This window comes from Pleurodeles waltl, chromosome 1_2 (assembly GCF_031143425.1).
Source record: "Pleurodeles waltl isolate 20211129_DDA chromosome 1_2, aPleWal1.hap1.20221129, whole genome shotgun sequence".
Taxonomy (NCBI): Eukaryota; Metazoa; Chordata; class Amphibia; order Caudata; family Salamandridae; genus Pleurodeles; species Pleurodeles waltl.
The window spans coordinates 1,305,091,399-1,305,106,188 of NC_090437.1; the positions used below are offsets into that span (position 1 = coordinate 1,305,091,399).

The window sequence follows — 14,790 nt, forward strand, 5'->3', positions numbered from 1 at the left end:
TTAAACATTTATGTGGTAGGGGATACAGCAACAACATGTTGGCGAAGGGAATATAATGTGCCTGTCTAGTTATAGAAGCTTAACTGAATTCACTGGTGATCCATTTGTTGGCGACTGGACAGTAGAATTGATTAAAGTGTAATAATAACAGATGTGGGAGTGTGCACACTTCTTCCATTGACTGGTATTGTTTAAAAAAATTGTAGTTTTTGATGTCTGTTTTCTTTTCTTTGCCCTTTTCTTCATCTGTGTTGGGTTGGATTTGTTTTACTAGGAGCAGACGTTGAACAAATTCCTGAATTTTATTTTTTTGGTGTAAGATCTGTTTTATTGATATCAATAAAGCAACAATAATATAACAGTAGCCCACCTACACCCACTGGCCATTGGGAAATCACCAGTTTACTGATCTTGTATTTTTTTTGTAAATGTAGGCTACTTGGAAGATGCTTTATATACATTAAGGTACTGTGATGAAGTTTTGTTGCAGTATTTCTTAGAATTTTCGTAAATTACTCTATAAAAATAAATAATTTGACAGAACCAGCGGTGGTATCACAATACTTGTTTGACCCAAAGAAAGTAATGTCTTTGTGAACTACAGATCTGCTGAAACACCTTTCTGCTGTGCTAAGGTTTATACCTATTTCAGTACCGCAGATCCCTAGACACTCTCGACTCAGCCTCGAAATGCTAGCATGCCGGAATGCTCTCCGGTCTGATCTACATTAGCAAATCCCTTCCTAAATCATAGATATCTTGACACTGTTGGCCGGTTTCCAAATCACACATATTCAGAAGCCTGCTTGACTGATCAGTTTCATTAGCTGCATGTTTCCTGATGTCCACTTGCAGAGCCACTGGAGAGCAAAGCAGATCTCCTGACACAGCCTTACATGCTGGAAGGAACACAACCTCAAACCTCTGTTTGTGGAGACTGATTGTCCCTATGATATTTATAAGCATGGGCCCAGCTACAAAGCAGCCGATTCATTCCTAAAGCATAATTGCCAGATACTCAGGTTTGATCCATGTGTGAACTTCCTAAACCACAACTCTCTTGACTTCCTGATCCCATGTTAAACATTAGATCAGCTGTAAAGTTCAGGTCTTGTGCACTTGTGGTGAGCATTTTTCCAGTCCAGTACTTTGAAGTGGACCATCAAGAAATCCCTTGTAAGGGAGGTACATCAGTTCTCTTGTGTGTCTTGCTAATGTTGGCATAGGCAGCAGTGGGGGTAATCTCTGCAGGTCGTTTGATATTTGTATTTTGATGCTTGCAAGACAGCCATCTACAGAACAGGATGCTTAGACCAACCAGAAGCAGATGGTTGATTGGTTGTTCACCTTCTACCAGTCAAAGCTAGAGAAATTTGTTTGGAGTGGAAAAGCATATAGATTTCCCCATTAGGCATGCATTGGTAGACCGCTTTGTGTTTGGGAGTTTCCTGATATTGTTAAGGCACAAGGTGTGTAAGTTGGTCCTCCAGTAGGGAAACACAACATCCCATTATACCACCCCTCAAACAGAGGCCACAGTGACAAACTAATCACACTAATGGTGAATGGAGGGGCCCAGAAATGGAGAACTACATCGATGTAATGAGGTTTGGTGGGCAGGAGATCTTTCCACCGTAGCTGCAGTAAACCGGCTGTGTGTATTACCACCGATCCTCTTAGTAAACCACTCCCCTGACTCTCGTCCACTGGTAGACCCCTGAACAAGCAAGTCTTTTTTGTCAATTATGGATCTTTTAGGTCTTCTGCTTTAATGTTTGAAGTCACTAAACAAGTAATGGCCAACCCCTTCCCCCCTACACGATCTTCCCAGGATCCATCTCTCCAATTACACGCTGCCTAACCCCAGGCTTGCTTTCAATTGGATCGGAAAGGCTACCAGAAGCAATTCCTCTTGCAACTTCCTCTCAGCAACCATTAACACCTCGATGGTGAACTGCCTTTAAGAATACCAAGCAAGTCTGGCACACCTCAGTGTGAGAGGTGGCTTTATATGATACCAGCTGCTACACGTAAATAAGAACCGAGCTAATGCTTTGTAGTATTCACTTGTGCATTTTATATTGTCGAGGTGGGGAGGGGGGGGGGGCGGCCGGAGGGGAGGAGCAGTTGTAGCTAAGTGAGAAACTACCACTTGTACATATTGTTGCCCCTCAGTCTGAATATGTAGGGACTTATTTTTGTGTCATTCAAGCAACATTGTAAAATGTTTCTGTTTATCTCCAGAATGTATGTAAAATATCATAAACAACTTATTTTTGCATACATATTTGTACATTTACTTCGTTGAAACACCCTGCAAGCATATTTAACACATTGCCATGTACTTAGTGAGGAACCAGCTACAACAAACAGAAATAAATTGCATGATTTTTCTTTTCTTTCAAGGTGTTCTATAATGATGACGAGTCTGTGGCATCGTTGATTGTATTTTGCTTGATTTATGTTACTTGCTCACAGTCTGTTCCTGATAGGGCGTGGCAGCGATGTGTCCACAAAATAATGATTTAGAAGTTCTGGGACTAACCTATATTAGCATGGCCGATGCAGCTATGGACTACGGGTATTCCTAACCAAATGTGTAAGAAAAAACCGAGTTTGATGTTCCCCTTGGAGGTGCCGTTGTTATGCCCTAGTTAAGTCTCTTATAAAGCACAAGAAAGGTGGCCGAATCGAACGATTGTCATTGGTGGGCGCTCTTCAAACCAGAACAAGAGCACAGAGGCTAATATATAAACATTATGTTTCTTATTCGCACTGGAAAAGTAACATGACTTGTTGCTGAAATGGGTGAGAGGGACCAGCCAGTGAAAAGAATTAGAAACTTTATCCTGTATCACTACCAAGCACCAGCAGTGAGCATTGCAGACTCTCCCTTTGTTTCATGATGTCAAGACACTCCCCGTGGGCTCTCCCTGTCTCCACCAGATCATTAGATGGTGCGCGACTCAACACTAACGTACTGAACCTGCCAATTTAGACTACCAAGCCCTCCAACGGCTACTCTTGTCCCCAAATCTGGAGTCGCCTCAATCCCACACTGTGACCTACATCTGCATAATCTTTGCTACTTCAAAATATCTTGCATATGTATCTTTTACCAGCTTAGACTACATGATAACTAAGCCGTGCATGAAATGTCTGCCTTGCCACCATACCCTGACCAACTTTTCCTCTTACCTTCAAATATGAACATTGCATTTATTGCGTGCAGACTGTTATAAGAGGCTCTGCATAGTCATTTTATATGTTTTTTCTCTCATTACCACCACTGTATGGTGTGTATCCAACTGTCATGCTTCTGCGTTCCTTTCTAAAGGGCTCAAATATTCAACATTGGGTTATGTCCATGCTATAGAAAAATGCCCCCCAAAATGAAGTGGGTTTGGGTTTTAGACCTGTTGTGAGATCATTCACCGAATGGCCCTTTGAACGCATTCTCCGTGGGCCTCTGTCAGAACTAACCAGGCACCACACACCGAACTCTGTTTTCTTTGGAAATATTGTGAAAGAAAGGGTTGCTTGTATCAGAATTACCTCGCATCATATTCCTTGTGGTTAAGGTTTAAATGTGCAAGCCTATAGTGGGGATTAGATCATAGGGTGAAGTATCGGGCAGCCCACTCACATACCTACCGACAACAGGAAGCTGAAAACAGGGGCCTTCTATGGCAGAACGGGACGGAACCCAACGGTGTTGGACTTTTAATACGGACAAATATGTTTTCATCCAAGTGTAGATCTCAGAATGGGAGGGGAGGGCTTCACTTCCTAGAGAGAGGTTTGTGGTAAGTGTTGGACTTTATCTGGCCACAAAAGTCAAACCTCGGCACAGTTCAGTTGCATGAAATTGTTTCAAGTGGTACATTGTACTCTGACAGGTCGGCTGCAATAGATGCCTTGCTCGAGTTTGTTCAGATGAAGCACGTTCTGTGTCTGAGATCAGCAGAGGGTTGCCTGGTCAGTGCCCCTGTGCCAGCCTAACATAATATCTAAGAAGCATTATTCAGAGGCTCTTGTGCTTCTGGACACCAGCCAATTCCTTACCCCCTGGCCTCTGCTGCCAGGTGTTACCCTCGGGTTGAAGTGCATATCTGTAAATGCGTGTAGGGCAGTTATTATAACTCTGTCCAGTTGTAAGTCTGGGCGCTTCAGAGTGGACACATAAGGGCTGCTGCATTTCGTTGTTGTAGCGGGTCCAAGTGTGTATCCGCAGTGGTAGTGGGCAGATGGTAGATTAAAGGTACATTTTCTAAAGAGTAGTTGGTTTGGCTGGGCTCCTGACAGTAGTTTGAGACTGTTCCAGAGCCTTCGGCCACGAAGTCCAAAGGCCTGTCATCCTTTCCGTGTGTTTTCCAGTTAAACCTGGGCTCTGAGGTGAAATGGACTTGCTAGATGAGATGTAGCCCGTTGGTAAGTAGCTGAGGGAGCACCTAGGCTTTTTTTTTTTTTAACAGAAGGTTTTTTGAATGTCGAAAATGTTTTTTAAATGTATCCAGTTCCGCTCAGAGGAATACCTTCAATGCAGATTTCGTTTGGCCTTCCTTTTTCGACTTCACAGCCTGCCTGGCCTTCTGCCTGTGTACTTGCTGGATCCCTACAAGTTGCTTTAACCAGTCGGTTAGCTCTTCTTAGTGACTGACTTGCTTACTAGAGATGCGAGTCCCTCCAGTACAGGATGGTCCAGCTTACACCATTATGATTTGTTGCCTTTGGTTTTTGAGGAATGGTTTGATTCTTTCAAGGACACTGGATTGATTTCCATATTTCCAGCCACCACTTTGATGTGGATCCTATGAATTAATATGTTGGAAGTTGCAGTCAAGTCCGCGAGCAGCACCGGACCAGGCTTAATTTCAAGTAGGGGCACGGTGCAATCCTCTCTGTAGTCACCACATGCCAGTTCGATTCCTACTGCAGGTCTGAACCCTGGTCCTGAAGCCTCCTCGCGGTGAATCTTGCAGGATACTGTGAATGTCCGGGAATCCCTGAAAAGACAGCTGTTTCGATTGGCCCTTTGGCTTCACCACAACTTCCTGCTCGGTGCCCGGTGACCATCCACACTCGGGAGACACCGTCCACTGAAAATCTCACCCTACTGTGGAATATGGGAAGACCGCTGTTAGTGCTATACTATAAAAGGAAGTATAATGTTGTGTCTGAGATAATCTGCGTCTCTTCCCTTCCAGTGCACTGATGATATATGATAGGCTGACAGTCAGTGACCTTGCGGAAGGATGAAAGCTTCTGCAGTGGTACTTTGTGGAGTAAACCCTTGACAGCTGCAGCGTTGTTGAGCCTTGGGATGTGGGGATCAAGTGCGGAACAATACTCCTTGTATTGTTTTTGGTACTCTTGTTAGTTGACGTACAGACCTCAGGGTACCACAGGAAAAGTAGATGCATTGATAGTGTTTGCGAGCTTCAGCGCCTGCCACCTCACGGTGGCCGGAAGGTGCGTAATGATGGGCTGGTGGACGTATCTTACGGGTTGTATTCTGTGGACCTCTGTCAAGCCAGTAGCAAGGGGTTCCAGAGCGCTGTACAAGACCTTTCTAACAAAGCGTGCCATGTGGTGGTTTCATGGTTGCCCAATGTACCTCCTGACTTTTTACTATGCTGTGAGTAAGCGCTAGGCCCTCAAAGAGTGCTTGGATTGAAGAGGTGTTGTAAAACCCATTCGATTGTCCCAGAGTGCATTTCCTTCCCCAAAAAAATCAAACACCAAGCCCCCTCCAGCATTGTTGTTTTAAAAAAAAAATGATTTGACATGTGCTCTGTCTGGCCTGCAGCAGCACTGAGCCCCATTGACATGCCTTCATACAGCACATGAATTACTTCTAAGGGCTGTAATTATCTTTGGCCATAACTGCGGATTCCTGGCCTAATAACTTTTCCACATGCTAAAAGGGGGCCTTTGAAACGCTCGCAACACTGTGCAGATAATGGAGGCAAAGGAAAGAGTGCAGAGAAAGGCAGGCAAACCAAAATATACAGCAGTGAGACGACGAGCCTGATGCAATCTCTGGGCCTCTTGTCAGGCACTTTAAAAAAGTCTACAATTGCCGAAAGAAGTGGCTGTAATATGAACAAGGCCAGGGCTGGAAGCCTAAAGAGCCCAGTTTATGGAAACAGACCCACGGCTGTGAATCCCAAGAAAAGTTCAGGTGACCCCGTTTTCTGATCTGCGTAAATATAATTAAAGTACTTTTTGTGGCATTAATAAAGACTTATTTGTATAACATTTCCACTGCTCCGCACAAAGGCCACCTTTATGTGGTGCGAGGGTTTTTTTTTCGAAATGGAGTCCAATTTATACACATTTTTTGTATTTTTAGCTCTGGCCTGCGTGTGGATGGATGGAGCCTGTGGAAAAAGGAGTACCCTTTGAGCCCCCCTGTTAAAAAAAAAATCTGATACATTTCTTTTCAAAATAAAGAACTATTGAGGCCTCTGCGTGCAGTTAACCCGTTCGGTTCAGCTTCAGTGAGGGCAAGTTTCAAGAGTTTTAACTCGTGTGTGTCGAGTTCTTCCTGCTGTACAACTAGTGAGATGACTTGGCTGAGTTTGTTTTTTTGTGAACTTGGCAATAATGATTACAATTGCGCCTTCATTGTACACTGATTGTTGTCTAGCTTATCTATCCCTAGCAATGGCTGTTGTTGCACAAACAAGTGATTTCAAAGCGATAGGTCATAGGAAATACGTTCTGCTTTCCAACAGTTTGCTTAATGCCCTCTTGACATCAGAATTATGGATTTCAGCCAATAGGAAGTCGAGAGATTAATAGTTACACTACTATATTGTGTCTTATTGCTTTCAGTGTATATTTTCGTGTTCGAAAAAAAACTTATAAGCTTGATTAATGGCTGGTATCTTGTTCATTAAAGCTATTTTGGGGGTGGTTTTAGGGGGCGGGGAGGTGATGAGGGTTTCCAAGTTGCGGTGTGTGAAACCTTGCCTTGATTTTGAACACTGGCCAGAGTTTGCTCGGTGCTGTGTGTTTTTTTAGAGAAAGAAAGCGCCCACTAAATAGGGGGTGGGAGCTTCACCGCACTGTGTGATCGTCGGCAAAACAGTTCGACTGCTTATGCTTCATTTTTCAGATGTATGAAAACAAGACACCTTAAAACGAATCCATTTCAGGTAGGAAAGAGGTGTAGTATGTACCTTAACGTGTACTTATCCCTCCCACCCAGGGCCAACCTTGGGTAGGCCCCGCTGTCCCTGGATTTACCGGCTCCTCCTCTAGGGGGGGTGCTGCCAACGAGACCCCCACCGCCGTGGAAACGCAGAGCTTAGGGTGTTGGATACTAATCCAGGGCGGGGGTCCCTCTGACATCCTCTGCGGCTCTGGATAAGCCCACCACACTGGGCACTAGCAATGCGCATTACGCAGCAGGGAGTATTTTTCTTGGGGGGTAATAAATACTTGGGTTTACCCGTTCTCCCTGAGCACGCATTGATCTGGGCGCTATCTGTGCATCGGGTTCTGCCTCATCGGACCCCGGGTTACATTCCTTGCTGGGGAGCCCCCCACCCCACCTTCCCTCATCCTCTCACGTCACCTGCTCTCGGTGAAGGCAGCACTGGGCGCTATCCCTGGCTAGGCGCTGTCAGCGAGGACACCCGGCGTCACTCCTTGCCTGGCAGTGCCCTGGATTCTATGCGACCCTCTCCCACCGCGCCTCTGGGCGCTCTTCCTAGATAATGTGGTGTCTCAGCGGGGATTGCACTCCGAGGATCGCTCCACTACCCACAACAACTGCCGTTTGATGTGGGTGAGCGTGGCATGCTGTGTTTCGGGCGCACTACAATCCCTCAGGGTGCATGTACCAAGGACAGGCTGCTGTCTCGGTGGGCACCCCCCGAGGCGCTCCACGCCCACCCCCCTGCTCTGTGTACGCTGTGTCCCCGGCGCACTACGGTTCCTCTGGGCACAAGTGCCATGGCCAGGCTGGTGTCTCGCAAGGCACCCCCAGAGGCGCTCCACGCCCACCCCAGCTCTGAGATCGGATGGCAGAGGCCCGTGTTCACCGCATAAGGGGGTTAATTCCAGGTTATTCCCGGTGCACTCAGAGCGCCCACTGCGAGGCCCCTCACCACTGTGCACGGCAGAGCGAGTCCTGTTCACCCCTCCCTGCCAGCTAGTGCCCCAGGATGGCATAGGCAGATGTGTGGGTGCCCGTCTGCCCCAGGATGGCATCAGCAGGTGCGTGCGTGCCTCTGCCCCTGGGGGCACCGGGGGATGTGTGCGTTCCCCGTCTGCCCCACGAGGGCATCGGCCGATGCGTTTGTGCCCCAGGATGGCATCAGCAGATGCGTACGTGCTCCCGTCTGCCCCATGGGGCACCGGCGGATGTGTGCGTGCCCGTGTCTGCCCCAAAGGGGCACAGACTGATGTGTGCGTGCCCGTCTGCTCCAAGAGTACACCGGCAAGTGTGCGCGTGCCCCGGTACTATAGGAGGGCACTGGCAGGTGTGTGCGTGCCCCCGTCTACCTCAGAAGGACACCGGCAGGTGTGTGCGTGCCCATGTCTACCCCAGGAGGACACCGGCAGGTGTGTGGGTGCCCGATACTGTAGGAGGGCACTGGCAGTTGTGTGCGTGCCCCGGGAGTCTAGGAGGGCACCGGCAGGTGTGTGCGTGCCCCTTTCTACCCCAGGACACCGGCAGGTGTGTGCGTGCCCCGTCTGCCCCAGGATGGCATCAGCAGGTGCGTGTGCGCCCCTGTCCTCTCTAGGAGGGCACCAGCAGATGTGTGCGTGCCCCGGTCTGCTTCAGGAGGGCACCGATATGTGCGTGCGTGTCCCCGTCCGCACCAGCAGGTCTTTGCCATCTGTGTGTGCCATCGCCTGCTTCACGAGGCAATGCCAGGTGTGTGCGTGCCCCTGCCCACTCTAGGAGGGTATCGGCTGCCGCGCCCCTTCTGCACCAGGAGGGCACGGTAGATGCGTGCGTGCCCCTCACCATCACCAGTATATTGTAAATATTGAAGCCATGCCCCCGCGGGATCCGCTGCGCCTGGCACCAGTGCCCAGCACCGTCCAGCAGCAGCGCTTTCCTTGGGGCACATTCAGAAGCGCAGGTGAGGTGCGGGAGCCCCCCTGGAGGAGGGTCGTGTGCTCTTGCCCTGTGCCGGCCGGGTCGGTGCAGAGCAGTGATGAGATCCGGTTCCAGTGGGTTCCAGTGGCTGCCGGTGGCCCCGTCCGTGTGCCGGTGGCAGAACAATGACTCCGGCTGTCAACCAGCAACGCGTGAAATGCACTTTAAACGAGAATAACCCTGGAGGTAAAACGGAGAGGCCCCCCCTGTACCCACACCGCATGCAAAGGCAGTGATGCCATGCAGTCATGAAGCCCCCCCTACTTTTAGCCCCTGCCATTACGCATGGCATTGTGTGCGCCAATCTTCTCAGTGTTGTGTGTGCGCCGCAGACACCCACCAGTCCAGTACTGTCCACACCACACGTGTGCGCTCCCCCAGGCCGCTGCAGTGTAATACAAGATAACAGATAACTCCTGCCGGGCCCCCGAGTACAAGCCTTCCCCCTAAACCTCTCCAGGTCCAGAAACACTTCCGGCGACCTATCCAAGGCCACCTAACTGGGACGACGCCTTTCAGACGCGCCTTACTCCATGTGCTCGGGCCGACGGATGCCGCATGGAAATCAAACCCAGAGCAGCGAGCGTGCGGTCAGACACCCCTCTGCCGCACCCCGGGCATCCCCCCAAAGCAGCGAGCGGGCGTTTCAGACATCCATCCCTCTGCCGCACCCCGGGCATCCCCCCAAAGCAGCGAGCCTGCGTTTCAGACATCCATCCCTCTGCCGCACCCCGGGCATCCCCCCAAAGCAGCGAGCGTGCGTTTCATACATCCACCCCTCCACAGCACACCCCTCTTCTGCACACCCCTCCACAGCACACGCCGCACCCCGGGCATCCCCCTAAAGCAGCGAGCGTGCGTTTCATACATCCACCCCTCCACAGCACACCTCTCTTCTGCACACCCCTCCACAGCACACGCCGCACCCCGGGCATCCCCCTAAAGCAGCGAGCGTGCGTTTCAGACATCCATCCCTCTGCCGCACCCCGGGCATCCCCCCAAAGCAGCGGGCGTGCGTTTCAGACATCCCTCCACAGCACACGCCGCACCCCGGGCATCCCCGAAGGTAACTCCTTACAGGCGCACCCCACGCAACGCTTCGAGCCAGTGCCCCAGCCCCGCAGCCAGAAGCCACCACCTGCGTGCACCGCATACCGAACTCTGCCCTGGGAGTCCGACTTAACCAATGCTATCCTGTAAACTCAGAGGCTCTGCATGCATCTCAGTGCACGCAGTGCTTGACACTTGGAGAATATACTGTATTACTAATGCTGTCCTGTAAACTCAGAGGCACTGCATGCACGTCAGTGCACACAGTGCTTGGCACTTTGTGAATATACTGCGTAACTAATGCTATCCTATAAACTCAGAGGCTCTGCATGCATCTCCGTGCACACAGTACTTCGCACTTTGTGAATATACTGCGTAACTAATGCTATCCTGTAAACTCAGAGGCACTGCATGCATCTCCGTGCACACAGTGCTTGGCACTTTGTGAATATACTGCGTAACTAATGCTATCCTATAAACTCAGAGGCTCTGCATGCATCTCCGTGCACACAGTACTTGGCACTTTGTGAATATACTGCGTAACTAATGCTATCCTGTAAACTCAGAGGCACTGCATGCATCTCCGTGCACACAGTGCTTGGCACTTTGTGAATATACTGCGTAACTAATGCTATCCTGTAAACTCAGAGGCACTGCATGCATCTCCGTGCACACAGTGCTTGGCACTTTGTGACTATACTGCTTGACTAATGCTAACCTGTAAACTCAGAGGCACTGCATGCACCTCAGTGCACACATTGCTTGGCACTTTGTGAATATACTGCTTAACTAATGCTATCCTGTAAACTCCGAGGACCTGCACGCACCTCAGTGCACACAGTGCTTCTTGGCACTTTGTGACTATACGGCTTGACTAATGCTATCCTGTAAACTCCAGGGACACCGCATGCATCTCCGTGCACGCAGTGCTTGGCACTTTGTGACTATACTGCTTAACTAATGATATCCTGTAAACTCAGAGGCACTGCATGCACCTCCGTGCACGGCACTTTGTGAATGTACTGCGAAACTAACGCTATCCTGTAAACTCCAGAGGCACTGCATGCACCTCAGTGTGCACTTTGTGAATATACTGCTTGACTAATGCTATCCTGTAAATTCCGAGGACCTGCATGCACCTCAGTGCACGGCACTATGTGAATACACTGCTTAATTAATGCTATCCTGCAATATCTAGACAACACTGCGTGCACTTCGGTTCAGAGAGTGGTTCGCACTTTGTGGATGCATTGCTTAAACACCTCAGTGCACGCAGTGCTTGGCACTTTGTGGATGCATTGCTTAAACACCTCAGTGCACGCGGTGCTTGGCACTTTGTGGATGCTTAATTAAACCCTCAACACGTTGTGCGTGGACTTGAAAAATGCTCTCGCCTCAATGTAAACCAGAGCAGACTTTGTTCGTGTACTGCGTAACTAGTGTTAACCTAATAATTCAGTCCAACACCGATACAGTTCCGGCGGCCCCTCAAAAGTGACCCCTTTCCTTAAAGTCCGTACACCATTCGTGCATGCACCTCAGAAGTAAATACTGCTCCTAAAGGGCCAAACATTGGGGCACCCATCTCGAGCCTAATTCTGCCCCTGACAGTCCGTACAACACTCCTGCGACCACCTCCAAACTAACACTACTCATGAAAGTGTATACATCAGTGCATGTCCCTCAAAACGAGTACTGTTGTTGAAGTCATACAACATTCGTGCATTACTGCTCCTGAAAGTCCGTACATTTGTGAAAGCACCTCCAAACTACTACTGCTCGAAACGCCCGAAAGTCTCTACATCGTCCAAACTTCTCCGGGCGCTATATGGTTCGGGCAAGACTTTGTGGATGCAGCGCATAGAAACCCGGTAAAGTCCATACAGTGCATGGACTTCAGTACTAACCCTGCCCTGTGTATTCTCAGTTTGCGCGTGCACCTCAAAACCTCTCCAAGTCTAAAGCAGGTCACACAAAAATGAACACACTCCTCAGAACCTTTCCCAGCCCCCTCCTCCAGTGCGGGCACCTTACACCTCAGGCCGTCGCCCGGGTTACACGGTGTACCTCACTACCTCCCCCTGGCCAGGATGCTCCCAGTACCTCTGGAACTGCGTCCACCAGAGTTAGCAACGACCCTGCGCTCTGCTCTAATGATTTATTCAGATCCAGACCCAGCTAAGGCGGCACTTTACGCGGCACTTTACGCAGCATCTCAGCAACGCTCCTACAAACAACTAAAACGTGGGCTGTGCACTTCAAGGCTCTTCAAAGTCCTATCAAATACGAGCCTCAGCCGCTCTTTCCCAGGCGCTTGGTGTGCGCCCTCGTGTGCCCACAGACCCACCGTGCGCATTCAGTCTGTGGCTCACCACACCACGTGCCCCCGCCCAAGCGACCCCACGAGGCGCCTTACCTGCAGGATCCAGTGGCAGGTCTCTCCGATGATGGGGAAGCCCATGGAGCCCTTGGGGATGGGCAGCTTGCAGCTCTTGTCCCGGGTGGCCGCCCAGCGGAGCTGCCACAGCTGCTGAGAGACTGCCAGCAGCAGCACCACCGACACCAGGCAGGCGGCCAGCGTGGCCAAGGCGGACACCAGGTCAAAGCTCTCGAACAGCATGATGGAGCCGACAAAAATCACACCCGCATAAAGAGGCACAGAGTGCGCCGCTGGGGGGGCGCGCCAGACCCTTCTTTCCACCCTCCACCAGACCACGAGAGAACAGCAGAAACAAAAAAAAAAAGGATATTTAAAACTTTTAAAACTTAGTTTTTCTTTCTCCTACAACACAAAATCATAAAAATCCAAAAATGAACAATCGGACAAAAAGGAGCTGGGAAATAGGTTAACTTAATAGTTTTCCCAGTTTGGAAAGCCTCAAACCCTGAGGTTGTTGGGGCAGGTCGGTATCATTGACTGGGCTGAGACTGTGAAAGTGCTGGCTGGGGTATGAATGGGAGCAGTCTCAGTGCTCTCCTCTTTTTTGCAGTGAGGAGGGAGGCTGGGCTCAGAGAGTCCCTGTGTGTGTTTATATAGAGGCGGGGAGGGAGCGAGGCTGGGCCCTGGGCAGGCAGCCAGGTGCTCCTGCTGCCTAGGGCTCCCCCCACTCGAGCAGGGCTAGGAGGGCGGGCGCTGGAGCGTGCGAGCCCTGGACCCCGTCCCACACATACACACACAGGCAGCCAGGAGTATTGTGCGTGGGGAGCCTCCCCCACCCCCGCCCTTCTTCTCTGCTGGTATGCACACCTACAAACAAGATGCACTGACAGCCAGGACAGGCTAGGGCCACTCCTGCCCACAACCCATGCTTCAGAAATGCGCGCCTGGAACACCCAGGTGGGAGATGGTGCAGCGTCTAGGTGGCCAATTGGATTCACTAGGGACCTGCTTCACAGTGGGCAATGTTTTGGAAAGGGAGCAAACATTCTTGTATACACGTTTGGCTAGTGTCTCTCCTAATTAGGGGCCTCTGGCACGCAAGTGTGTGTGCGTAAACCCACGAGTCAACACTGGGTATATGAATACACACACAGGCTCCTTCTGTTGGAAAGTGTGTTCGTTCCAGCTTGGGATGGAAAGTTTCCACGCTCCCCTGCTCATAGGGACACCGACATTGTCTACATATCTGGCCACTCTGAACCTCTATCCAGGGGTCGGGCTGACTGTGCGCAAACGTATTGACACTGCGGGCGACACACATTAAATAAATGACACACGCCTAGTCCTCACCAGCTGTAAGGCTTGGAGTCTGATGGGACCTTAGAGGTTTAGAGCCGTCGGAGTTAAGATGCGTGTGATAGTTCTGTATGATTTACGCACCCTTCCCCCACTGGCCACCGGGGCCTCACCTTCCTCCTCTCATGCGGTCATTTGTAGTTGAAGTACATTGGGCTGAAGCAAGGACTCGTCTCACTCCCTGCCCTGCATCGCCACCTAGCGGACCGCAGGGGTGGTACAGGGTCCCGCAAGGCAGGTGAATGGGCTTCATTTATCGTCCAGCGTCTGCGTGCGCCGGAGCTTGTCGGGCCAGAAGGTCAGGTTTTCGGATATCAGGCAGTGACGTTGAGCGCGGCCCGCGCCGGTCCTGCAGCGCTGGGGTAGAGTGAGGAACACCCTTGACAGGCAGCTGACTCCCCTAGCTACTGTCCCATTGTAGGCTTCACTACCTTAATGACGAAGGAACCCAGCTCACCTCGGTTAACGTACCCGCTGTATTAGATGCCTGTGGCAATGGGGCTTTGGGCACTTTGCAGGTAGACGACTAGAGAATGACCCCATATAATCATACTTACAATAAAAGTTATGGCTTTAGTCTGGCACAGGTCCACTAATGTGCCCCTTGGTACCCATGTTTTTTAGTGGCGCAGGGCATCTAACGTTTGGGGCAGTACGTACGCAACCTCCTGCACGTTTATTTGGGGTGATGCAATCCAACTCTAAGTTGTATTTTGTAACCTATCTGTCCCCCATAGCATACACTGAGTACTCAAGTACTTGTGTAATGGTCGTTTCGAGACCGTTCTTACTGCGCTGCTGCCCGACACTGCATGCCGCGCGCACCGGTTGTAAAAACTGGCTGGACGGGACAGTTAGTACTCGACCTTGGTTATTTAAATGA

At 50.3% G+C, this 14,790-nt stretch overlaps 1 protein-coding gene across 1 annotated transcript in view; it reads right to left on the minus strand.

The window, feature by feature from the left end:
- CYP26B1 (cytochrome P450 family 26 subfamily B member 1) overlaps window positions 1–13,167 on the minus strand; it is a 75,376-nt gene extending 62,209 nt beyond the window's left edge. Inside the window, exon 1 of the mRNA XM_069205589.1 lies at window positions 12,588–13,167. Coding sequence (XP_069061690.1) covers window positions 12,588–12,791 — 204 coding nt within the window. The 5' untranslated portion in view covers window positions 12,792–13,167. The remainder of the gene's footprint in view (window positions 1–12,587) is intronic.
- Between the last annotated feature and the right edge of the window lie 1,623 nt (window positions 13,168–14,790).